The 27946-nt window shown below is 36.8% G+C and overlaps 2 protein-coding genes across 4 annotated transcripts in view; one reads left to right on the top strand and one right to left on the bottom strand.

Moving 5' to 3' along the window:
* Prkg1 (protein kinase cGMP-dependent 1) overlaps nucleotides 1-27946 on the bottom strand; it is a 1168403-nt gene that overhangs the window by 505117 nt on the left and 635340 nt on the right. The window lies entirely within an intron of this gene.
* Nucleotides 8196-12087, top strand: Cstf2t (cleavage stimulation factor subunit 2 tau variant). The gene has a single exon (XM_015498884.2). The coding sequence runs from the start codon at nucleotides 8485-8487 to the stop codon at nucleotides 10315-10317; it is 1833 nt and encodes a 610-aa protein (XP_015354370.1). The 5' UTR covers nucleotides 8196-8484; the 3' UTR covers nucleotides 10318-12087.

Below are 27946 nucleotides of genomic sequence, written 5' to 3'. Positions count from 1 at the left end.
TCAAATCCAGCCTGTTCAGTAGAAGATGAAAGATGTAGACACCGAAATAACATAGGCTAAGGCTTGTGTCTCTTTCCACTGACAATGGTACTTCACCTACCACTACTATATAACAAGTGTGGATTAATAACTACCATGTGATAACAGTAAAAATAAAATAAACAGATCACATATTTCATAAAATTCAATCTAGGTAATAATATTTTATTTTAAAAGATGCTGAAACCGAAGTACAGAGAGGCTGATTTGTCCAAGGTCAATTTTCTTGCCAACTCAAGTCTTTGTGACATTAAAGTCTGTGCTCTAACCTCTTCACACTACTGCCTGAAATCTATGCTCAGCTAGGCAAGCTTGAAGCTCTAAATCCCACAACAAGCTAAGTAAGTAAGCATGCATTTGATCCTTGCCCAGCCCCATTCCTTTCTCAGCCCTTGTTATACTCAACTATTAAAAAAAAAGGATCTGGTATGCTGACCATCTGTAATTCCAGTTACTCAGGAGGCCAAGGCAGGAGGATTCAAGATTCCAGGCCAGCCTGGGCAACTTAATGAGACCCTGTCTCAAAATAAACAAGACTGGGAATGTAGTTGTGGGCTTGTCTAGCATTTATGAGGCTCTGAATTCATCCCCAGCATATCTCTCTCTCTCTCTCTCTCTCTCTCTCTCTCTCTCTCTCTCTCTCTCCACATGGGGTGAGGTGGGGAGAGTTAGAATACACAATCCTCTTCAGGGAGAACATTTGGCTCAATCCAAATTCTAGTTTCAGAGTGCATATTCCCATGGGCCCCAAATTGATATAATATTTGTTTTTGTCTTGTCAATAAAAGTGATTCATCATGGGAATAAATAGATAAAATTTACTATTTATTCTTCTGTAAGTTGCTTCATATTAAATACATTATATTTGGGGGAATTATGTCACAGACCAACTTAATTTGGAGTTTGATACATTTGGGATTATGGAAAAGGTAGTCATTACCTATGTCACCAGATGTTCTCTGAAATCCTTTTGTTTTACTATATATCTACAAATTGAAAAGAGAAACATTTTCTTAATTGGTTTACACACCTTGTAGTCCATCTGTTGCCACAGCACTGATTGTCATGTCAAAATTATAATTAGTTATACTCAGAGATAATCAGGAAGAAGGCCAAGGGAAACTGTGTCCAGGCCTCAATAAACTGTGATTACTGGACTAATTGTGAAATAGGAAGTTTAAATTGCAGAGATCTGGTTTCAGGTTAGCTATGACACTTCCTAGATATGCATCCTTGGGCAGCTCATTGAATAGAATAATGTTTTCAAAGCTTGATTTCTTGAGTCAAATGGTGGGTGCTCAAAACTGTTTTTGCCAGTTAACATGGGCATACCCAATAACTTCTCCAAGTCTCTCTTCCTTTGGTAAAAAATGGAGATTCTATGACTGCAATTTCAGAGATACTTCTAATACAATACAGTAAATCTAAACTCCAAATCAATACCTTTATTTTAAAAGGAAAGTCATTGAGGTGCATATTGAAGGACAAGGATTTAGACATGGTGACATAAGAATAAAAAGTGGGAAAAGAGGCATCCTCAAAAAAGGAACAGTATGAGTAAAAGCCAGACGGTGGGAAAGCACAGGTGCAAAGTCATGGTACACTTTAGCCAGAGAAGAATATGTGGAGGCATGGGTATAGGTGATGACAATGAAGCCACTTAAGAGAGAATGTTAAATGTTGCAAGAACAACTGCCACAATTTAGATAAATGATTATAAAGGAGAGCCCAGGGGCTTGAGGTTGTAGCTCAGTGTCAGAGTGCTTGCCTAGCCTGTTCCTAGGTCAGTGATAGTAATTCCAGGTTACTACTTGATACTATGGATATTTAATGAAGTATGCAGAAATAGAAAGTTTTATTCTCAGAACTGCTGTGTGTGTGAGGGTGGGGAGAAGTGACTTGTTTGTGCCTAAGGGCCATACTGGAGGGCTTGTAGGTGTGCCTGGTGAGACTGCAGGTTTCAAACTGGAGTTTNTGTGTGTGTGTGTGTGGGGAGAGAGAGAGAGAGAGAGAGAGAGAGAGAGAGAGAGAGAGAGGATATGAATGAAAGAATGCCCAAGATTGGGGGAAGGGAACCCAGCTTCAAAAAATATACAAAAACAGATTGGATAAGACTGGTATTCTTAAACGTCTGTCATTATTATTCTGTATTCATATTTCAGGGGAAAAAAAGAAAAAAAGAAAGCTTGCTAACTCTCATATCAAGTTCACCAATCTGTTTATCAAAACATTTTTATCATCAGTCCCAGAAGCCACCCTTTTATCATCACACTTACCAATTCTTTGTTGGTTTCCTCTGAGAGCATCAAAAATATCATATCCCAATTTCAGGCTATTTTTACCTCATGGTTTATTCTCTTAAACAGAGGTGTTTATCTATACCAGATTATAACTCATCCCTAAGTTTAATTTCCAATAGTAAGCCTACCTTGATGATATAGACTTTCCACCTTTTTCCATTTCTGCATACATCATTAAATATCCATTTTATCATGTAACCTGGAAGAATGATCGCTGATCTAGGAACAAAACGACGGGCATCCTAGCAGTTGATATTTTCTATGACTTGGAGCCTGTTATTTAATGCAACAGGATTCCTTCTGGGTAAGATAAAGGGTCTGTGAATTAGAAGTCTTTAAAGTCACTTGTCATTCATTTAACAGATACAGTGAGCATCCACCTTTGGTAGGCTTTTTCCGAGTTGCTGAGGATACAGTGGTGAAGATAAAGCATGTATGTCTATCTATGCTATATTGTCTCGCTAGAGTACAGTGGTTCTCCAACGTTATCGAACATTAGAATGACCTGGATAGCTTGTTTAAACAGATATCTATGCTTCTGATGTAATAGGTTTGAGGTAAGGCCCCAGATTTTGCATTTATAAGGAGTTTCTAGGTGATGCTGATGGTACTGATCTAGGCACCATACTTCAAAAATTTCAGTTCTAGTAGACTGTCTTTTACCTTGCTTATTTGCCAGTGCTTGGAATAAATATTAATGGAATGAAATAATAAATATTAGACACTTTTTTGTTAATTGATAAGAAGGGACCCAGATAGAAAAGTCATGATAGAATTCTATTAAAAAGGAAAAAGATTATTATCATTAGAAAGATAAATTTAAAAAATAGTTTACATCCACAGGAAAATAAAATTACTTTCAACTTAGAGGAAAGGGGAGGAAGATTAGGGAAAAATCTGGTTGGAAATTATTTCTTGAGGGACTCTTACACTTATTTAAAAAAGACCTGGGGTTATAGGTGCAACTCAGTGGTAGAGCATGTACTTAGCACGTGTGAAGCCCTGGGTTCATTTCCCAACATCGGAAAAAAAGAATACCTGTAATTTCTCAAGTATATTTAATATGTGTCTAGAGTTTGTCTACATAATCTATGGTGAAACTTTTTATTAATATTTTTATATTTTATATAGATTTTGAGGGTCTACTAAGTATGTTTTGATATAATTGATATTTAGAAATATTTGAGTAACTTATTTTTCCCAAATCTGGGAGAAATCTGGGTGATTTAGTTGTATAATTCTGTTCTTTGTTGAAAACAAGGTATATTTTTAGTTAAGGTAGTGATTTTCAATTTTGATTTATAAAGATGTCCAAAGCAATTTCAGTGTAAGAGTTTATAGTTTCCAAAGGTGATTAGTTTGAAGGACAGCTCCATTTGGCCATAAATGCTTTATGTGTTTGTTTAAAAATCAGTCTTAGAAAACTCGATATCTTGATTTATTGACCAACACCTGAATATAAAATATACAATGTACATTTTTATTCAGAACGTATGCCATGCTATATCTGAAGTTTAACCTTATGGAAATTAAAAAAAAAAGAAAGCCTTATAAAATTTACATTCTTCTACAATATTTATTAAAAATATGCACTTACGCTAGAAAAAAAGCATGTAGAACTTCCTAAGAGCTATTAGTTATTCTGGGACTGCTCAGTTAAAAAATATTAGTTTATGTGTCCTAAGTTTCACTGGTCCTACCATTTTTTTTCCTAAGTTGAAGTAGGGGGAATAGAAAGAACATGGAAAGAGAATATGTGACAAATATCATACTGTAATCATAGCTTCCCCTTTCTTGTTTGTCCCCAGTTTCCCAGTTTCTCAGCTACTCTAAGTGTTCAGAAAATCTTCAGTATGAGATCATCATGTATTAGCTATATTTCATGAAAAACAGCATGAAAAACTGATAGACTTAAAAAAAATCTTTCAACACTTGTTTTTTTTTTTTTTTTTTGTAGCAGGACTTGAACCCAGGGCCACATCCCTAGCCCATTTTTATTTTTTATTTTGAGACAAGGTCTCACTAATTTGGTTAGAGCTTCCCTAAATTATTGAGATTGGCTTCCAACTTAAGATCTTTCTGCATCAGTTTCCTGAGCCACTGAGATTACAGGCTGTATCTCACTTTTTTTTTTTTTAACAGAATGTACCAAATTTAGTTTGGCCAGATACAAATGAAGGAAAACAACTTCTAATCTCAAGAACCAATTTTTTTTTTCTTTCTCTCTCTCTTTTTTTTTTTTTTGCTGGCGCTGGGGATTTAACCCAAGCTCTTATGCTAGGCAAGTGCTCTATTACTAAGTCACGTTCTCAGTCCAAGAACAAGTGATTTTTAAGTATTTCCCAGGTGAGTAGCATCAGTTTTGACCAACTAACTAGAAAGGCAAATTGTCCAGAACTACAAAAGCAAAATCTGACTTAGAAAGCCCTGACTCTAGGTGGTTCTGATGCATGCTAAAGAATAAGGGCTGCTTGTTCAGATACTATCATTAATAGTGTAAAGAAATGGTCAGATAAACTGTGTAACTTCCTATAAATTTTTACTATTTATTATAATCACTATCATCCTCATGATTACTACAGACAAAATTACACACATACTAATTGTCTAAGATATACATGGTCAAAATGTACACACACACACACACACACTGTAAGGATGGCCTTAGGCTTTAGCCTAAGCAACTCCATTTTAAAACTCCAGTTTGAAACCTGCAGTCTCACCAGGCACACCTACAAGCCCTCCAGTATGGCCCTTAGGCACAAACAAGTCACTTCTCCCCACCCTGACAAACTCAGAGTGAAGTCTCTGGCATGTTGCCCTTTGCCGTGATAAAAGTGAGAAGCAAGAAAATCAGGGTGAGGACCACAAGACCAGATGCTTTTAACCTCAGGATGAATGATATCACTGAGAAATCCGGTAGCAGCTGATAGAGATTGAAAGGGTGGTCAGAAGCCCCCAAATGTAGTATAAATGATGGAGCAAATTAACAGACCTTCAGCCAGCCAATACTGAAGGCACACAAGCCTGAGAGCCTGATGAGGATCTAGACAGACATCCCAAATCTTCTCATCTGCATGATCCTCTGCGTTATTCTCACTGCTCTCTACAGCAGCCTCTTGACTCTGGTAAGAAAAGGACTTCTCCCTAGGCCCCTCTCTTCAACCCGTCATCAGCTTCACCCCAGGAGAAACCTGCCTTGGTTCCTGATCTGATCACCATGATTTGAGTGAGTGTGCATCTGTTGGACTTTGAGACTAAGGCTTGAGACACTTGAGCTTAGCATGCAGAGGAAATGTCTGCCATGAGCCTGTCATGATTAAGTGTGTTTGCGGTGCTTAGAATTTATCTAGAATTGTTTGCTGTGAATTGATTATGTCTATTGAAGTACCTAACATTAAGGATTGTCATTTTCTTGATTAAGAACCTATAGAGGCCTGGGATTGTGGCTCAGTAGTAGAGCGCTCGCCTAGCACATGTGAGGCCCTGGGTTCAATCCTTTGCACCACATAAAAATAAATAAATAAAGGTATTGTGTCCAACTACAACTAAAAAATAAATATTAAAAGAACCCTATAGAGTTAAATTGTATTGAGTGATTTGAGTGAATAAAGCATTGAAAAGGGCAGAAGTGTGTGGATATTCTTTATTTCTCCCCCCACCGACTGCATAAGTTGTACCTTTTGCCCATCACAACACCCACCTACCCACACACATACACACATAAAACATGATTTCTCCTTGTAAAAGAATGGTATAGAAAGCAGACAAGTAGATTTTTTTTTGTTGTTGTTTTCTGAAATGACACTAACCTTAACTACCTCTATCCTTCCTTATTCCAGTAAAAGAATCAGGAACAGAAAAAATAGCAATATTATTAGTAAGAAGCTATTCTGTTTTTATGATTTAGTAGTGAAATTTTATAGGTGATATGAAAATCTTATCACTTGAAGATATAAGTTGTCATGTGTGTTGGCTGAATAGCAAAGTCCTATACTCTTTAAAAGAACTATTGAGCATGGCAGGAAAGATGGTGGAATGAGATGGACATCATTACATGTGTGACTGCACACATGGTGCAACACTACATTGTATACAACCAGAAAAATGAAAAGTTGTGCTGCGATTGTGTACAATGAATCAAAATGCATTCTGCTGTCACATATAGCTAATTAAAATAAATAAATTAATTAATTTTAAGAAAAGAACTATTGAGGTTCTGGAGTTGTATCTGAGTGGAAGAGCACTTGCCTAACACATGTGAGGCACTAGGTTCGGTCCTCAGCACCACCTAAAAATAAATAAAAACATAAAAGAATAAAAAAATAAAAATATTGTGTCCACCTACAACTAAAAATATATTTTTAAAAAGAACTATTGAAACACTTCAGGGCAAATGAATGTTTTGTCTTATTTATAGCTAAGCAGTCATACTCATTTCAAATCTTCTCATTGGACTCGAATATTCATGATATTCAATCATTTACTAAAATTTGAAGTTCCATGATCTCCTCAAAAGTTTAGATTTCAATGATTCTGGGGTTCAGGAGTTAAGTCATAGACTCTGGAGCAGTACAATACACAAAAAGCATAATGTAATCCATGTAGGTAGTTTTAAATTTTCTACTAGCCACATTAAATAAGTAAAATAAAGCAAGTGATATCCAAGTCAAATTCTATTTCATCAAATAAATAAAAATATTTCAAAATGTCAGCAATATACAATTGTTGAGATATTTTTACAATTTTTGTGCTTAGTCTTCAAAATCTTGTATGTGAGCACACTCAAGCTAAAATGATAAATCTTAACTGGAAAAACTTTATTTAGAATAAATAACATTTATCATTGCTTAGTAGATTGCATACCCAAATTATTCCAAATGCTAAAAACTTTCCAGTGTCTACCTGAATGCTTTTATATTGAAATAAAAATATTAAAATTCAATATCACAGTCACAATAGTTACATTTGAAATATTCACTGCATGTGACTAGTGACTATCTTTTAGGGTAGCACTTTTCTGGGACTATATCAGGAGGACTGGGAAAGAATTGCTTTGCCTCTAACTGGCTGCTTGGCCCTGGGTAATTTACCTAGCTCTCTCTAAGCTTCAGCTCTGTGCTCAAATGGGTGTGGGACTAAATTCACTCAATGAATTTAAATTTCTATCTCAGAAATCTGTAGCAAAATCTAAGTCATTTTTCTTTTCATAGGTGGATTCACTGCATACGAGTTTATAATAAAATTTAGAACTAAATTAAATGCCCACAAGAATAGCTAAATAAATTCAATTAATTCATGCTCTGCGGCCACAGAATGCGATTATTATCCGCTAATTAATATTACAAGCGATTAATATTGAAAGAAAAAAACAGACTAATAGTATGAATAACACAACCGCTGCCTGTGTAAACACAGAAAAGCCTGGAAGGATCGGCCACCTAAGTAACATTTATACTGAGCAACAGGGTGGGGGCGTAAAGAAGCTGGCACAGGTCTCAGCTTGTATTTCTGGGCGGTTAATTTCCAAAAAAATATTTTCCAAAAAAAGGTATTACTTTTGTATTTTAAAGGGCAGATCTCATTTACGCTTTTTAAATGAATACACTTCTTCATAGTCTGAAATGTACTTTTAAATACAGTTTAAATATATTGTGCTAAAGAGAATGACGATGTAAAAATACTTCTATCAGATCAAAAACCACGCCGCTTTAAATTAGCTTTCGGTTGGCGGTTTCCCGCTGGTGGAACGAAAACAAAACCGCCCTTGACGTCAAGGGAGGCGGACTCTCTCGGTTACCATGGTGAAGTCTTTGCGGCCATTTTTACTCGGGTCAATTCAAACGGAGGCTGTCATGGTGGGGGTGGGGCTTCACAGAAAGTCTGCAGAATAATAGATGGGAAAGGAATTATGCGTCTCAATAATAACCGGCTGACAGAATCACACAAGATCCGGCGCTGAAAGCTTAACCAAATTAGTGGGACGTTGAGACGTTGGTTCTGGGAAGAAGCGGAACTTTGCAAGTGGATCTCTAAGGTTTCTGCCCGGATTTTGAGAGCGGCTTCCTTCTCTCAGCGGAAGTGTGGGTCACAAGAGGACGACTCTTACAAGAATCCGCTATCGGCTGTGTGCACAACCGGAATCATGTCTAGTTTGGCGGTGAGAGACCCGGCAATGGATCGATCGCTGCGTTCCGTGTTCGTGGGGAACATCCCGTATGAGGCAACTGAGGAGCAGTTAAAGGACATTTTCTCGGAGGTTGGTTCTGTTGTCAGTTTCCGTCTCGTATATGATAGAGAGACGGGAAAACCCAAAGGTTATGGCTTCTGCGAGTACCAAGACCAGGAGACCGCGCTTAGTGCCATGCGGAACCTCAATGGGCGTGAGTTCAGTGGGAGAGCGCTTCGGGTGGACAATGCTGCCAGTGAAAAGAATAAGGAGGAGTTAAAAAGCCTGGGGCCTGCAGCACCCATCATTGACTCACCCTATGGGGACCCTATCGATCCAGAAGATGCCCCTGAATCAATTACCAGAGCAGTTGCCAGTCTCCCTCCGGAGCAGATGTTTGAACTGATGAAGCAGATGAAGCTCTGCGTCCAAAATAGTCACCAAGAAGCTCGAAACATGTTACTTCAGAATCCACAACTGGCTTATGCGCTTCTGCAAGCACAAGTAGTGATGCGAATCATGGATCCTGAAATTGCTCTGAAAATTCTGCATCGCAAGATACATGTAACACCACTGATCCCAGGCAAATCTCAGACTGTGTCTGGCCCTGGGCCTGGGCCTGGGCCTGGCCCTGGGCTATGCCCAGGACCTAATGTTCTACTGAACCAACAGAATCCTCCAGCTCCTCAGCCTCAACATTTGGCTAGAAGACCTGTTAAGGACATTCCTCCTCTGATGCAGACTCCTATCCAGGGTGGAATTCCAGCTCCAGGACCAATACCTGCAGGAGTTCCTGGACCTGGTCCTGGTTCCTTAACTCCTGGAGGAGCAATGCAGGCACAAGTTGGAATACCAGGAGTTGGTCCGGTGCCTTTAGAACGGGGTCAAGTACAGATGTCCGATCCTAGAGCTCCTATGCCTCGTGGACCCATGACTGCTGGTGGCCTACCTCCTCGAGGACTGTTAGGAGATGCTCCAAATGACCCACGCGGCGGGACTCTGCTTTCAGTTACTGGAGAAGTAGAACCCAGGGGTTATCTGGGTCCACCCCATCAAGGTCCCCCCATGCACCATGCCTCTGGTCATGACACCCGTGGCCCTTCCTCGCATGATTTGAGAGGAGGGCCATTATCAGATCCCAGATTGCTAATTGGAGAGCCTAGAGGACCCATGATAGATCAAAGGGGTCTACCTATGGATGGTAGAGGAGGTAGAGATTCTCGTGGGATGGAGGCTCGAGCCATGGAAACAGAGGTCTTAGAGTCAAGAGTGATGGAGAGAAGAGCAGTGGAAAGTTGTGCAATGGAAGCCAGAGGGATGGAAGCAAGAGGCATGGATGCAAGAGGATTAGAGATGAGAGGCCCTGGCCCAGGTTCAAGAGGCCCCATGACTGGTGGAATCCAGGGTCCTGGTCCCATTAATATAGGGGCAAGTGGTCCTCAGGGACCTAGACAGGTCCCAAGCATTTCAGGAGTGGGAAATCCTGGAGGTGGCATGCAGGGGGCAGGTATACAAGGAGCAGGTATGCAGGGAGCAGGCATACAAGGAGGAGGAATGCAGGGAACAGGCATACAAGGTGTAGGCATACAAGGAGCAGGTATGCAGGGGGCAAGCAAGCAAGGTGGAGGCCAGCCAAGCAGTTTTAGTCCTGGGCAGAGTCAGGTAACTCCACAGGATCAAGAAAAAGCAGCTTTGATCATGCAGGTTCTTCAGCTGACCGCAGATCAGATTGCCATGCTGCCACCCGAGCAAAGGCAGAGTATCCTGATTTTAAAAGAACAAATCCAGAAATCCACTGGAGCGTCTTGAAAGGTTTTTAAAAATACTTGGTTGTAGTTTCATAGAGTTTATCCTGTAGCATAGAAAATGGGTGCAAAAAAGCTGATTTCTGCATCCCTACGTATTTTAATGATAGGGTTTCCCTCCTAGAACCTAATCACATTTCTCGTTGTCTTTTGTGTTTTCATTTTTAATTGAGGGTAGGGGGTGGAGGGAGTGGGGCTGTTCACTTTTAAGTCACTGTAAATATACAAAAATAATTCTGAAAATGATTATACTATACCAAATAAGATTACAAAGAATGCAGCAATGTTATAGTCTCTGCACAATGTTAACTACATTTTTAAAATATTGGGTAAAACAATGTGAAAACTGCACATAAAGACTAAAAGGCAACCTGTTAAATGTTAGTGTTTAAAGATTTTTGGTTGTATAAAACATTTACCTCAAAATATAAGATATTTTTTGGTAAACCATTCAAAATACAGAATACTATTTTGGAGGCAATACAGCTTTGTATTAGATTAAACATTGTTTTAGTTTTGGAATTATTTTGAAGTGTTAGGGCTAACAGGATGAGTTTAAATATGTGGTTTTAGAGTTTTTTTAAAAAGCTGTTACCTGAAAAATCAAGGAATCCACCTGGTTTAATGTAGTTCATTTATACTTCTCTTCAGAGACAAGCAGTATTCTGCCCTGGCCCTGGCTGTGATGATTTTACAGGGATAGTTCTAGGATAAACCAGGTTACTTAAGTCTCCTCTGATGAGACCCAGTAATTTCTCAGTACCTTCCTGTTTCTCAAGAGTCTTTAAGCCCTAAATCTGAATCTGAGTGATTCTTACATCCTTCCCAAAAAATCAGTGTCAAAGGACCATCTGAGTGAGGAGGATGCACAGCACTCGGCTTTTCATAAATAGTGGAAAGTTTCTTTCAGTAAAGCTCCCAGTTTCCTTGTAACTAGCTTTCACGTATAGATGGTATCCATTTGGTCAGTGAGAATCAGGAGTTAAAAATCTTAGCCTCAACATTTAGCATGCCTTTTTTTCTTGTTTCATAAACTGCTTTTTCTATTGCCATTGTATCAGATCATTGAGGCAAAGATAGGTAGAGATGTTCTAGACTGAATACTTGCTCAGTTGACTTATTACTCACTTTTGACAAGTCATTTAATCCTAATATACTTATCCATAAGATATACTTAAAATCAATAGGAAAGTGGAACTTAACACGTTTCCTTTTGAGGTACCGTCTAATTTAATTTTAAACCTTGAGGATGTGGACACATAAACATTTTATCACAGTCTAAGCAGTAATTAACAGAAGAGTAAACTCCCAGATGACCAGGTGATTTTCCTCTGGAAAAGGAAACCCAGTATCTAGTTACAGAAGGAAAAATATCTTAATACAAGGGACAATATTGACACTTAGAAATGAAGTTATTTTCCCTTTGCCAGGCTTTTACATTTTGAATGGATAATTCATTCTCATTTTACAAAGTTTTCATTCCTATGCTGTTCTTTGCTGTTTGCTTTGCTCTTTGTTGTGGTGGTTTATACTGTTAAATTTCTTGTGTTTTCTGTTTCTCCTGTATTAGAGAAGATAATTCACCTGTGTATGTGTGAAAGTTCTAGTTAATATTCATTTAGAGTTTGGCTTGGTTACTTTGAAATTGTAGTTGCTTTATCCTAAAGCTTTCACTGAAGGGCTCTAGTTGTGAAAACTATTACATTATAATCTTTGTTCTAGTAAAATCTCTGCATTGTTTAATGAAAACTAAATAAAAACATTGTACAATTAAGGCTGATTTCAGTTTTCATATTTAATTTGAATGAATACATTATTTGGAAGTTTGTTGTTCTTAAGAGATAGGCCAGGGCCTGATTACTTTTGTTAATTAAAAAGACAAAACTAATGGAAGTGCAAAAAATTGATGAAAATTCGTTTAGATCTATTATCATCCATACAGTTCAACAGTTGAAATAACTATAAAGATGGGCTGGGGATGTGGCTCAAGCGGTAGCGCGCTCGCCAGGCATGCGTGCGACCTGGGTTCGATCCTCAGCACCACATACAAACAAAGATATTGTGCCCGCCCAAAAACTAAAAATAAATGTTAAAAAATTCAAAAAAAGAAAAAAAGAAATAACTATAAAGCATGTGTTACTCTATGGTTTGTATCAGAAGCAATATCTTGTTGATAGTCAGATGTTAGGCTTATGTTGGTGTTTCCCGCAGAGAACTCTGTGTTAAGGAGCAGCTTACAGGTATCTTCATTACTGAAACACTATGTTTACTTCTAGCCCCTACTCCCATATTCCCACTGCCAGTAGACTATAAACTCTGAACATAGGAACTATCTTACTCATTCCTGTATTCACTATTGAAAAATCACAGGTGGGAATAAAGGGCAATTTAAAGTGTCTTAGGGGAAAAAATTCTCATTAAGAGCACTTAAGTATGGGCTGGGGCTGGGGCTGGGGCTCAGTGGTAGAGTGCTTGCTGAGCAAACGTGAGGTCCTAGGTTCGATTCTCAGCACTGCATATAAATAAATGAATAAATAAAGGTTCACCAACATCTAAAAAAAAGTATTAAAAAAAAACACTTAAGTTTACCTGAGAGGATTTAGATTCTATATAAAAGAAATGAGTTATAAGAACTATTTGCATAAATTATTAATTAGAAGTATGATAAAAGCAAACATTTGAACTCTTTGAAAAGTTAATAAGATAGCTTCTCTTCATTTCCAATTAACAATCTCAGTGTTCCAGTATTAATATAGGAAGTAGAGAGGCTTATTTAATTTGATAGTAAAGAATAATTCAAAGAACACATATCTGCTACAATCAGAACCTTCTGCATTTTACTACACAACCATCAATTACAACTCTTGGCATCCAGCATTTTTCATAACATACAGAATACAAATGCAATCGTAAATTCATTCATAATAAAGGTTGAAGATGATTGGCCATGGTTTCTTTGGTGCTTATTCCTTTTGGGGAGTACATATTTCTTGGGATTATAGAATGATAAATCAGTGCCTTCCCACCAGTCTTCCCATTTCTATCACTTGATGGTGAATCCAAAAGTGTGTTTTAACATCTGCTGATTTTCTAGGATTTCTAATATTTGGAGTTGAGCTATAACCCTATGTTAATCTTGGGCAAAGGTAAGGCCAATGTAAGAGATTTTTATATAACTTTTCAAAGATAGTTTTCAGATTTGTTAGAAAGGCATTTTTTAAAAAGCCCTTATAATCAGCTTGCAAGGCTTCTTTATCATGCTGTGATGGGACATTACACTTACAGAACCTAATTTTCTATGGTGTGTCAAGCCTTTCTCTTAGTTCTGATGAAGTCAAAGGATAATTGTGTGGATCAACCTAAATTGGGAAAAACTGAATTAATCACAGACCTGTCACTGCTTTATTTCACCAGCTAATCTTCAGGCAGACTTCCCTGGTTACCATTTGCTTTTCTCATCAGTCTCATTAAGAATGCTCTGGCTGGGTATGGTGTCGCAGGCCTGTAATCCCAGTAGCTTGGGAGGCTGAGGCAGGAGGATGGCGAGTTCAAAGTCAGCCTCAGCAATGGCGAGGCACTAAGCAACTCAGTGAGACCCTGTCTCTAAATAAAATACAAAATAGGTCTGGGGATGTGTGGCTCAGTGGTTGAGTGCCCCTGAGTTCAATCCCAAGTTCCAAAAAAGAAGAAGAAGAAAAAAAAAGAATCTCTGTAGCCAAAAACCAATTTATATTTAAAGAAATTAACTATTAAATTATTAAAATTCTTTATACCTAATATAACTAATATTGACAAATACAAAGTGGATATATGATTCTGATATATATATAGTACATATATATAAATTTTCTAATCTTAACAAAACTTTTCATATTTTCATTTGCTTTTATATTATTTTCACATCTAGAAACAAAAATTTACTCCTTTGGTTTAAAATTCACCATCACAAATGTCCATATTACAGATCATTTTTCTCATGATATATTAACTCTCAGGCTTCTTGTTGATATTTTTCTATCACAATATTACCTCAGTAGAGGGCATGCACTATGTTAAAAGTGATACTTGAGGTAGTATTTCAAAAGTAACAAACTAGGTGCTTATTAAATACTATATATAGGAATACCTGGATATTTACCAACTGTAAAGAAAGGGGTTACTTTACAAGTAGATATTAAGACCCAAAGATAGGTAAGTAATCATCAAGGAGTTAGAAAAAAATTCATAACAATCTCAACCATAATGAATTTTGTATGACTTGTTGTACTATTTGCAGACATTTGAAATGAATCTCAGGTGTGTCACAAAAAATAATCATTTAGAAACATTACATAGTTATCTCATGGAAGTAGAACAGATTATCTTTTGGGTATTAAGATATAAAATCAACAGTTTTCCCCAAATTATTATGTCTCCTTTATTTAATTAGCTGTCTTAATCAGAATTCTGTCTTATTACATTAAACATATCCTTTTATAATTCTGCAAAATCTGTTAACCACTTCAATGTATTTTTCAATTTGTGATTGTACTACTACCTCACCTTGTTACCTAGGGTCAATATGAAGCAACCTGAGCCAGTTTAAGAATCTACTTGTTTTTTCTCTGGACATTAAAGTCTTCAAATTAATCTTCCTTGGAAAAAATATATATCTGCTATAACTCAGTTCCCAATTTCCCTTGTTTTAAGCATTCATTTTAATATCATTGATCATGTACCATATGACAAAATGGTACAGTTTGAGTTAATATAACAGAAAGCCCTAAATTGGGGTTTTTGGTGTATTAGCATTCATAAAACCATACTGTATATCACAAATATCACCCTTGTTCACAGTTAAATCATTTTAGCAATATAAATTAAGACTATTGCTACACAAACTTTGTTTGAGAGAAGTAAACAATTAGAATATATTCCCTATCATTAGCTAATCCTATATCCAAAATGATTTCATTTTTTAAATACTAATCAATCAGAAAAAAACTTCTCATCTATTTTTAGCAACAGAGAAATTGTTGAAACCTCCAGAATTACTATCCCCTAAAGTTTTTAATATCTTGGGATAAGGATTCTCAAATTGGTGGCCTTTGAGCCAGTTGAGCTTACAGATATATTTTGTTTGACCAGCCCAATTTTCTCAAAAATTTTGAATTTGAATGCATATTTTTCCAATTTGGTCATAGGTCAGAATTTTTCCCTATGGTATTATACTTGGCTTGAGTCTTATAACTGTCAATCCCTATACTTTAATTTTATAATTATTTGCTTTAACTTTGTATAAACATGTAGTTATTAAAGAGAAACTATTGGTATCTAATTTGACAAATATGAAACAAATACTTGGCAACTGGTTTATCAAGTATATTTCTGCAAAGCCAACCATGAAAATAAACAATAACCCAGAGCAAATAAAAACAACAATGACAGATGATGAATTTTGTATAAATAGATTTTCATGAAGGAGACTAAGCAAAGGGATGTTCTGAGATGTTAACCCCATCAGTGTATTTCTCCCATAAATCTTTTGCATTTTTAATAAATATTAACCCAAAATGGTCGCACCTTATTTTTTAATTAAAATGTGTTTATAAAATAAGATTAATATTAATAATATTAAATGTTAATAGCTCTAGAATGAACATAGGTCTAGTAGACAGAATAGAATTCTTAAAATATATCTGTTATATAATCCCAGTAGCTGAGAAGGCTGAGGCAAAAGTTCACAACCAGCCTCAGTAACTTAGGCTGTAAGCAACTTAGTGAGACCCTGTCTCAAAATGAAAAATGAAAAGGGCTAGGGATGTTGCTCAATGGTTAAGCATCCCCGGGGTTAATCCCCAGTACCTTAAAAAAAAATCTATTATGCAACTCCCATATAGCAATTATAGTGATTTAAAAATAATAACTTCCTGTTATTCCCTATGCAAAACCTTTTATGGTTTACATTGCTTATAGAATAAAATATTTTCTTGACCTATAAAACCTTAGTAATTTCCTTCTTCACTTTGTCAGCATCAGAGTCTATCACAGCCTCTTCACTCATTGCTGCATCTATTGTGTATATAGCTTCAGCTCCTCGAATTTGCCAAATACATTTTCCATATAGGAAAATAGGTATAAATGTAGTAACAGAATATGTGTACATATGAATTATGGTTGCAAAAATAGAAGATCATTTATATAAAAATTATGTTGAATGTTTTAAGGCATGTATATATTTATCACTCCAATTTTGTTTGTAGACCAGCTTATGCCAAGTGTACTAATTTTTATAATACATATGTATATTATATTATAAAAATTATATATAATTATATGTATATATATATACATATATATAATTATATGTATATATATATACATATATATAATAGATATATTAACATAAGTATAAAAATGTTCTTTTTATGAAAATATATTGAAAGTTTTGGTAAAGTTTTATAGAAGTAAGTGACCAAAAAATGGACCATTGTTAAACTCTGTAGATGTAAGATAATTTCAAAACATAGGTTTAAAATCTTAAAATCTAGAATTATATACCCACGTACTTTCTAAGTATTCAAATCTTCATTCCATTTAAAGGAAGTTTGAAACTGGCAATCTTTGACAACACACTATGTCCAAACTTCATTTTTCTTGGGAATTTTTCAGATAATGGAGAAAAAAACCCTTGAAGTTTGGTGTTGCCATAGTAATCTGCCCTCCATCTCCGTGGGTTTCACCCAAGAAAGATTCCAGCCTGGCACCACACAGGTCCTCCTGCTTCCCCCTCCATTTGATGTTAAATGCTCAAGCAAATGGAATATGCTTCTATCTCTCGCTAATTAAAGTATGGCCCTTGGACCAGCAGCATAGGCATTATCTGGACGCCTGATAGAAATGAAGACTCTATGGTCCCATTCCAGTTCTGTTGAATCAGAGTTTATATTTTAATAAAATCCTCATGGATTCACATGCAAATAAATTTCAAAAGCATCGTATAAAATTAACCTTAAGAGAAATAAAATGGAAAACAAAAATACCTTAAAGACTTAATATTATGACAAATGAGGAATGTTTAATTTACTCAGTAGTACAAAAGACCAAGAATTGGAAAAAAATCCCTACCCAGTTTGAGGAAAATACAGGAGCAAGCCCTCAATATAGACATACTGAACAGGCAAACAGAAAAACAAGAATTGTATTTGTTCCTAGATATTTAAATGAACACTGGCCCATAAAATAGTTGAAATTAATGTTTTGAAAGAAGACACCTGAGTGCATTTAGTCCACATATATGAGCCTTTTATGTTCCCCGGGGTGGAGAAAATACTGTGTTGAATAGATAGAAAAGATATATTTATTACATATTTTCACCTGAACACAACAAATTGTCTCAGACAAGCTGTGACTCTGGGATGAATGCTGTCTTTTATAAACAGTATCTCATAAAGATGCTTTTTTTTTTTTTTTTGGTACTGGAGATTAAACTCAAGGGCACTTAACTACTGAGCCCCATCTCCAGTCCTTTTTTGTATTTTAGTTAGAGACAGGGTCTCATGGAGTTGCTGAGGTTCTCACTAAATTGCTGAGGTTGGCTTTGAACGTCTGCCTCAGCCTCCTGAGTCGCTGGGATTACAGGCATGCACCACCTTGCTGGGCCCAATCCCACAAGACTCATCATTTTCCTGGAAAGATAAACTCTCTGGCCAGGAATGCTGATTTCAACTAGGGTACTATACCTTCTTCTATGATTTTCTCTTCCTATGACCAAGGAATATTCCTATAAGACTCTCACACAATTTAATCAAGGCAATAGATGAATTGTTCTATTGATTCAGTAAGTATAAACCATTGACAAAATTTTGCTGCTAAAAATTTTTCAAACCTCACCTAAATATTCTAAAGCATCAAAAAGAAATTACCAATAAAACAAAAACAGTTAAAAGGATCAGTCTAGTATACGTTCTGTTAATTTATTTTCAGTGGATTTATTGGGAAAATTATCAAAACTCTATGCTGCTATTATTGAGCCTTTCAAGTTTGTCTTTGAACCTTATCATAATTAAGGGTACAAATTAACCAAATCAACATTTGTAAATTAAGCAAATAAGGTGTTTTTTTTTCCTTAAAAGTTTACATTGAGTTTAAGTGATTGAACTCAAAACATTTCTAGCAAACATCAATTTAAATTCAATTCAAGGCCTTTCAAGTGGTGACATCAAAGCATTATTGTGAGACTGTGAAAATAACAGGGAACCAGTGAATCTCCAGTGCTCTTGTGTGTTCAGACTAGTTGTATAGTAGTCCTAATTGAGGGTTCTGTTTGCCTTAAAAAGAAACAAATTTGCTGAAGTGTGTTTGTGTGTGTGTGTGTGTGTGTGAGAGAGAGAGAGAGAGAGAGAGAGAGAGAGAGAAGAGAGAGAGAGAGGAAGAGGAAGAGGAAGAGGAAGGAAGGGAGTGGGAGGGAGAAGGAGGGAGGGAGAGACAGAGGGAGAGAGTCTCAGAAGTGTGAGGACTTATAGAATCTTTGGTTGGTGGAGATTTGTTATATTTTTCAGATAAATGTTTTGCCCATTTCCTCCTAGTTAGTGCCAATGTCAGTACATGGCAAACAAGTCTTGACAAGTAATAACTGGTTTAAAATGGCCCACACATGGCTGTCCCTCCAGAAGAATTAGAGCTGGTGACTTGTGTGGGGGGTGGGAAGAGGCATTTCTGCACTTCCTGTGAACTCTCTTGTTCACCAATGATTATAAACAAGGAGAGGGAGACAGATGCATTGGATGGTGGCTAATGGTTCCTGGATCAGGATTATGACACAGATTTCCTGTCAGGGCCAACCCCCTGTGGAAGTCTCACAAATTACCAGGATCTGAAGGTGGCATTTCAGTACAAATTCACTCTTCAAGACAGAAAGGAAAGGCTTAAGTTGTTTTCACTAAGTCTCCCCAAAACTCACAAACTGTTCTACTTTCAGTCATGGCTGGCCACCCCAAACAGTAGGTGCTCTCTAGCTCATCTTCAGACCCTCAACATATCTTGTTACCATGACACAAAAGCTGTTTTTTTTTAATAAAAAGAGAAAAATCCACTTATTGATGTTATAGGCAGAAGTATGATTGTATAAAATGTTTTTTACAATAGAATTTATATTTATATAGTAATCAAAGACTTTGAGTTGACAGAGACTACAATAACAGAACTTCAGACATCACGGCGCGATATTGGGGCAAGAAGGAGATATTTAATTTTGAGGGAGGAAGGTGACAGTAAGGCTCTTTCAAGTGACCTAATACTAACATGGATGCCAGGTTTAAGTAACTATGCCATTTTCCAGACTTGGGCTCCAGGAAAGTAGAGAAAAATAAAAAAGCAGAACTTAGAATAGAAACATATTTATATGGAATACCAGATTATTTCTAAGGAATCTATAAAACTAGACATTTTTCTTGTACAGTTCTTGTCAATATCTCAAACAATCCTATGATCTATTTTTAACATTTTTATTGAATCCAAATTGCATACCACAATTTTTACCCATGTAAAGCATAGAATGCAATAGTTTTTATGGTGTTCACAGAGTTGTACAACCATCACCATAACCTACATTCAGAACATTCATTTAAGAAGAAACCCCATATTCATTAGCACTTACTCCCCACCCTCATTCTCCCACCTTCATCTCTAGGCAAACACTGATCTGCTTTAGGTCTCCATAGAAATTCTGGACATTTCCCATAAATGAGGTTATGTAATATATGATCTTTTGTGATTAGTTTCTTTTACTTCACGTTTTCATGATTCATCTGTAGTGTAGTAGTATTGTTAATATTCCATTATTCCACCTGATATGAATAACATTTCATTTATCCATTCACCACCTGATGGATATTTGTGTTGTTTCTACAATTTGGCTCTTATGAACAGTGCTGCCAAGAACACTTGTGTGCAAGGTTTTGTGTGTGTATGTTTTTTATTTCTCTTGGATATATACCTAGGAGTAGACTTGCTACACCACTTAGGAACTTTATGTTAACCCTTAGAGGAACTGTCACAGTGTTTTTTTAAACAGTTGTGCAATTTACCCTCCTACCAGCAGCAAAAGAGGGTACCATTTACTTCATATTCTGTGACACTCTATAATTTTCTTTTTTATTACAGTTATGCAAGTATATATGAAACAATTTCTCTGTGGTTTTGATTTGAATTTTCTTCATGCATAATGATGTCTGGCATCTTTCTATGTGTTTATCGGCTATTTGTATAGCTTCTTTGGAGAAATATCTGTTTCCAGTCATCTATTTACTATAAATAAAATAAGCAAATAAAATCATGTGTTTCATGATTTCAGCATGTCTATTTTAGGTAAATGGATAATCAGATGAAAGAGTCCTTAACATGTGAAAGATATTCGTTCTTTCATTATTTAAGAACTGACCTGAATTAGGAGTAGTCAAGATGAAGAAGCAAAAAATGATATTCTTATGTCCTTTTAGAAAAGCTGGTAATCATTTTCATGGGTTATAGCTGTGAAGACATTAATTGAACTTGAAAGGAATTAAAGGTGCTCTTCCATAGAGGGAATGTACTATTTTAATAAAGAGCAGGTCCCTGGTCTAGCACAGGCAACCTGTGTGACTCATTTCTATGACTTACTTTTAAAATCTGCACACTGGGCTAACTCCCTCCCAAAGTAGTTGGGAGAGCTGTTGATAATGCAATCTGTATCATGCCTACACATAATAAGCTCTTGGTATGTGCTAGCTTTTGAAATTATTCTAAAAACTCATATAAAACACACTGTGCAGACCATAAGATCAACACAAAATATGAGCCAGCCCTGTCTGTTTCTCTGGATGCTATGACAGACAGCAATACAGGATGGAAGAAATCATCTCAAGGACATCCACTGCAGAACAAGGAATAAGGACACTTCAAGAAATATCTGTTCATAGAGAAGGAGGCATATTAAACCAAAGCAGTCTGGTTCATCTTTTGGAAAAGTCCATAAAATCTAGGAAGACCATAATATCTATGAAATTGTAACCTCTTTTCTTTACCACTTTCCTTATATTTCTTTAGGTAGTAAAACCATATTTTATATAAGAAGAAATCCAACATAAAGTTAATAATGGCAAAAGCAATCTTATGTTGAAAACCCCTCTAACAGCAGACTTTGTTTGACCTAAGAGGTTTCAAGCTCCTGAAATCTTATTTTAGACAAACCAATAGAAATGGCATCAGAATTTTATCTAGCTAGAGCTTTTATGGCTTATATATTTCTATTTCCTATAGCTTTATCCAGTACAATAGAGGACAGATCTTCAAAAATGTGTTTCCTTTATCTAAGGCAAACTTTAATAACCCAATATTTTGAGGAAGTATTTGCACTATTTGTTACAAAGTTGTATATAAGGCACGTATATCTTAAATGCTTGATTTATAAATGAAGTGTTCAAATGCAATCCAGCCCTCTCTTCAAGCTTTTATACCACACACCATGCTATAGTATCCATTAAACATTCCAGAATAAATGAATCAAAATGCTATGATTCATTCAATTGATGCTCATTTGGTATTTTGTGTTTTATAAGTATCTGTATTTCTGAACCTGATTTAAGAAAATACTCCTACAAAAATTACATGTATTAGAAAAGGCTTTTATGAAATACTACCAGCCCAAGTAAAGAATATTAAAGTAACACAAATCTTATAATTATGCTTATTTTACCATAAGTCAGAAATGACCACAATTCTGAAATAAAAATTAAAATTTAACATTAAAATCCAATGAAAGAGATGTTCTTTATATAGTGGAATCAGAGTTTTCTTTAGGAACTCTGAATATCTTTCTTTAACTTGCCATTAATTTAGCAATACTTTTTGGTCTCTATAAACAGATTTATGAAAAAGCAATCATTCTATTTTGAAGATTATTTACTTCTATTATATTTCTCCTCGAATTTTTGCTCAAAAATAGAGTAAAAATTTTCAGTTTATGAACCTGTCAGTATATAATTGATTTAAATTTAATATTCTATATTCCTATGGCAGCCTCTAGCTACATGTAGCTATAGAGAACTTAATCTGTCACTCATGAGGTTGAATAGCTGAATTTTAAATTTTTTCCAAATTTAACTAATTAGCTGCCACACACCACAAGTATCTACCAAGGTGTGTAACACAGATATGGAGGACATACCTATGCCGAGCTATCACTTTAGGTGGTGGTTCAAAATAATAAAGTGGATCAATTAAACAATTCCACCACTGATCATACTTTACATTATTAAAACTGGTAGTTGGGGGCTGGGGTTGTGACTCAGTGTTAGAGTGCTTGCCTAGCACATGTGAAACACTGGGTTTGATCAGCAGCACCACATAAAAATAAATAAAATAAAGGCCTTTGTGTCCATCTACAACTAAAAATATTGTTTTAAAAAAACTGATAGTTAACCATTAGGTTACATGTATTTGGATAAAAAAAATATGTAACTATTTATAATATACCCTTATGGATATGTCCCGCTCAGAAGAAATGAAAGTATAGCTAGCTCACTTTACTCATTTTTCTTTACACAAATAGTTACCTAATGCTCAGCATGTGAACCAATGAGGGTTCAGAAAAACTCACAAGGATCCTGCTCCTTTAGTATGATTTTACATTAATCCAGTGTTTACTTTATCCCAGGTACTTTGAACATACGCTTTGTCCTGAAGAAGAGAGACAGTCCAGAAAGGGAGAGAGTCCCCAAATTGGAGAGAAGTATAGTGACCATAGCACTGCAGTATTATAGCACCAGAATTAAGGAGACTCTCAATATACAAGCATCCAAGGCACTTTCCTTAGGATAAACAGAATTTGGAAGATTGAGATGATTTTTTGAAGATTCATCCTGGGCAGAGGACTTACATGAATCGGATATTGGAATGAAGCAGCATGATGCTATAGTTTGGTGACTTCTGGATCTTAAAGAAGCAGCAGGAGATAAGGATCTTATATCTAGATCCCCAGAGATAAGCTAGAGTTTCCTTCTATGGTGAAAGTTACAGGTACTAACTCTAGGGTTTTAGAAAATGAAATGAGAATTCATATTGACATTCAAGAAAGAACTCTCTGAAGGAGAGTAATCATGGAAAAAAATCACAAGAATTTAGGTGGAAAACATATCTGGGGTTCTAAGTAATACACAGATTAAATCTATAAGAGATTTAAAAGAGAAAGGCTGTTTTTCTGAGAAGCAGACAATCAGCAACTCCAGTCATCAAGAATTTGGTTCAAAGCCAGTAATAAAAAGACAATAGCAAACAAAAAGAAAAACAATAGGTCACTTCTTAGGAACTCTACTTGTAAAATAGATCCTTTTGCAGAGACTACCGACTTGGAAATACACATAAAATGCTATGGGCTTAAAGCCAGATTAGACAGGCAGTCAGTATAGATAGGTAAATGAGTCAGGTCAGATCAAGGACATCAATTTAAGTGAGTTCAGAAAGTTGGAGACCACTCCCTGAGGGACTGAAATTCCTTCAGAGCCCTTCCTCCAGCCTTATCAAGATAACTTGCCCCTGCTCCAACCTGTTGCTAAGATAACCTGCCCAGAAACTGCCCCTCCCTACAGGGAGTTATAAAAGTTGTTAATTAATGTGTCCTGGGCTGCTTCATGTTCCCTTCCCCATCCAGCTGCTTCTTACTTCTTGGCTATCCCACCTGAGCGTCTCCTGGGCCTAGTCACATATGCAGGAAGGAGAAACATAACAGGAAGAGAGCAGGAGAACAAAGAAAGCCTAGGACACATAAAAAAGGAAAAACGACTCCCTTCTTGGGATACCAGAATACTAGCTATGGGCCCCTTTTCCCTCCCTGGAGAAGTCTATGTTACCCCTTTTGAAATAAACCCTGCTTTATATGCGTGCTTCGGTGTGTGCTGCTCTAACGTTATACCTCAACAAGGGAGGGAGCAGAACTCAGCAGTGATAACCGGCAGTATCAGGTTTACCAAGATAGCTTGGAAGCAGATGTGCAGTGTAAGAAAAGAAAGACACTTGTGTAACAGTGGTCCACTTTATGCTTTGAATATAGCCCTTAGTGCTCTGCTACTGCAACTTATTTTTTAAAAGGATGTCTTTCTTTCTCTTCCTCTCTCCCTGCTTCTCCCTAATCTCAGGGAAAACCTTTCTTCCCCTTCTTCCTCCAGGGAGTTTTCTGTCCTTGAGTACACACCTATCACAGGAATGAAGTAATTCAGGCTTTGGGGATGGCACCAGAAGAGCTCAGAAATTACTATCTCCCAAATTAACAAGTGCATTACAGCAGAGAAGGTGGTGGACTGTAGCCTTTGAACCCCCCATCACCTCCCCCCCCCCCCCCCCCCCCNCCCCACCCGCATTCCTGCTGATAGGAGAATCACAACCTCTGGGACAGGAGTCCCCTGTGTTTCTCCTTTGCTAGCAAAACAATAAACCTTCTTTTTCTTTTTCTCAAAACCATGTCCTCCTTATTGGATTGGCATGGAGGACAAGGACTGAGCTTTTGGTAACACCTGTAGGAATCAGAAACAATAGTTGAAAGTGAGGAAAGAATAAATACCAGAGACTTTGTCTTCACTATTGCATTTCTAACAGAGTTCAGAGTTCAGTTAAGTGAGTTCAGAAAGTTGGAGCCCACCCCCTGAGGGACTGAAATCCTTGATGCCTTGCATAGTACATGTGCTCAATAAACATTGGTTAATATTTATGAATGCCACTATAAATGAATGCATCCTAACAATCAGAAGAATTAGGATATTTAGATTAATAATTCACCATAGCAGTCCCCAAAGACCCCACAGTACTATATCTTAATGACTGATGTTTACTCTGAGGCCCCTGGGGTAGATGTGCGTGGAACAGACAGCCACTGAGTCAGACCTGACCCCACCAGACATACTCATCTCAATCCTTTTAGGAGCTCCAGGGATCATGTGTCTGCAGCTTGAACCAGCTGCCTCCAAATAAGACATGTATCTGTGCCAAAGCCTCTTTTCTGGTGAATGCCAAATAGAAAAAAATGAAAACTATGAATCCCCTTTCTTAAGTAACATGACAATTTTATTTCTATTAACATTATGTAATCGACATAATTAGCACTTTATCTTTTGGAGCAATGATAAGCCACATGCCATGGGGCTCCCTGTAGAGTCATGTTCTCACCTGACTCCATATCTGTCTCCTGTTGGCTTCTGAAAAACAAGGATTCCTGGGCCCTACCCCCAGAGATTCATATTCAAATAAGTATAAGGTAGTATGTGCTAAGGACTTTTATTTATGTAAATTTTCAAATTCCAATCCCAGCCATGCTTGAACATTAGAAAAATGTGAATCCCCAGAATGGATTCTGTTTGTACAAACAGAAGGCAAAATTTACATATAATCTACTTGTTCAGGTCAGAAGCCTTCCCAGAGGCTTCCAATGGCTTCCCTTGCTAGCTGCTTGCTGAGAGCCCCACTAGCTCCTGAGGGTGGTTGCATAGGTGTTGCCCTTTTTATTTGCTAATGATTGTTTTTAAGCAAAAGCTTGAGATCATGCTGAGAAAGCAAGGCCTCTTTTTCCCTGAATCCACTCAGCTCTTCATTTTCTAATTAATGGTTTATCAAACTGTTATGGTAAAATGTGCCCACAGTGAGAACAAAAGACCTCTCTCCCTGCTCTTTAATCCTCTTTTGCGCTCTCTCTCTCTCTCTCTCTCTCTGTCTCTCTCTCTCTCTCTTTTAAATTTCTTCCTGCTTTACTCAACTCACAAAGTAGAACACAACATTTGTCCCAACCGTAGGCTGGAAACATTGAGGTCATTTTTCCAGGCTGTTCCCAAAATGGGGAATGAGACTCAATTCTTCCCCAGAGACTGGCTTTATATTTGGATATTTTGGCAACAGAATCTCTTTATAGCTAGGGTGTAAACTACTAACAGCCAAGGGCATTACAATCACTGCTCTGAGCCTTTGCTGTCCCTGTTTCCTTATAATCACTGGTGTTTATTTAGGTGCAGGTTTCTTCCAGTTTAGTTGTGTCAAACATAACCCAGACTGAACCAGCTACTCCTGAAAATGCACACAATATCTATCTTTAAAATAAAGAAAGAAGCCCCCAAAATCCTAAACTTTGCACATTTTGCATTTGTGAAAAAGACAGCTGAGTTATGTATTCTACCTCAAGGCACTTCAATTTTAAAATTAAAAAATAATGCATTAAAAGGCATAACCAATATGAAGCCAGCAAACAGGCATATAATAATGAAATGTACAAGAATGTTCCTAACAGTACAGCAGCCCAGGTGTCCACCCACAGGGTGGTTACACTGTGGGTGAGATGAAAGAAATACAACCATGTGCAGCACTAGGATTGTGTGGTGAACCTGGTGAGCCACAGAAGCCAGGCACAAAAAAATTCACATTGGATGACTTCTTTCCAAAATTAGGACAAAGTAATCAGAGATGTAGGAAGTCAGGGCTTTGGCTACTTCTGAGTACAAAGGAAGGGATAATCACATGCAGGAAAGAGTACACAGGAAGTTTCCAGGCTTAAAATGGGTGGTCGTTACCCAAGTAGTTCATCAGTAATTTTCAACTGAAGTGTGCACTTGTGAGTTCTGTACTGAACCCAGGGGTGTTCAACAACTGAGTTACAACCTCCCTTCTCACCAGACCTTTTAATTTTTTTTTTTTTTTTAATTTTGAGGCAAAGTCCTCTGTATGTTGCCTACAATGGCCTCAAACTTTCTATCCTCCTATCTCAACCTCTCCAGTCACTAGGATTACAGGCCTAGGGCACTGCACCTGGTGTGTTATATTTTAATAAAAAAAAGTTTAAATAATTACTTTGAATCTCATTTCAACATGATAATTTAACTGTATTAGCTTTGAATTAATGCCAGGAGATGAGAAAAAAGAGAATAGACAATTTAGATTAACAAGACACCTGTTATTACCTTAAAATAAATGTTGTTACATAAATCTCAGCAGTCTCTGGTGACCGTAGAAAATAGAACATCAATGCTTAGCAGAAAAAAAAAAATCAGTATTAAAAAATTCAAAATTTAGAAAATTTTATTTTAGCAGATAGCACTAATACAAAAGAAAAGGAGAGTTCTCTTCAGAATAAAAACTCTTCTTGATTATGTTTTCATTTCTTTTGCTTCTTTTACCTGCTTTTTTGGTTGTTGTTTTGACCATTCTTTGCTCAGATAAACAGTGGGTGAAGGCCAGACATGGTGGTACAAGCCTGTCATCCCAGACAGGAGTACTGTGAGTTCAGAGCCAGCTTCAGCAAAAGCCAGGTGCTTAGGGCTGGGGATGTGGCTCCATGGCAAGTGCCTGGAGTTCAATCCCCAGTATCCTCAGTGGGTAGGGGTAATGTCTAAAAAAAGATATTTTATTTTAGTTCACTAGCAACTCTTTGTATGACTTATGATAGCTTAAATGAGGTTGTACAGTACATTTTAGGAAAAGGGTTGTTTGAGTTTATTTTTGGTTGGGTGCTCTGAATTAGTGCTTTCCAACAGAACTTTTTGTGATAATGGCTAAGGGCCTCTGTGATGATTATTTGTGGCCACTAGTGCATGGGCTCCTAAGCCACTGAAATGTGCTTAGTGTGACAGAAGAATGGATATTTA

The sequence above is a fragment of the Marmota marmota genome, unplaced genomic scaffold (assembly GCF_001458135.2).
Source record: "Marmota marmota marmota unplaced genomic scaffold, marMar, whole genome shotgun sequence".
Lineage (NCBI taxonomy): Eukaryota > Metazoa > Chordata > Mammalia > Rodentia > Sciuridae > Marmota > Marmota marmota.
The sequence above is the reverse complement of the archived record's forward strand: the minus strand, read 5'-3'. Positions and strand labels throughout refer to the sequence as shown.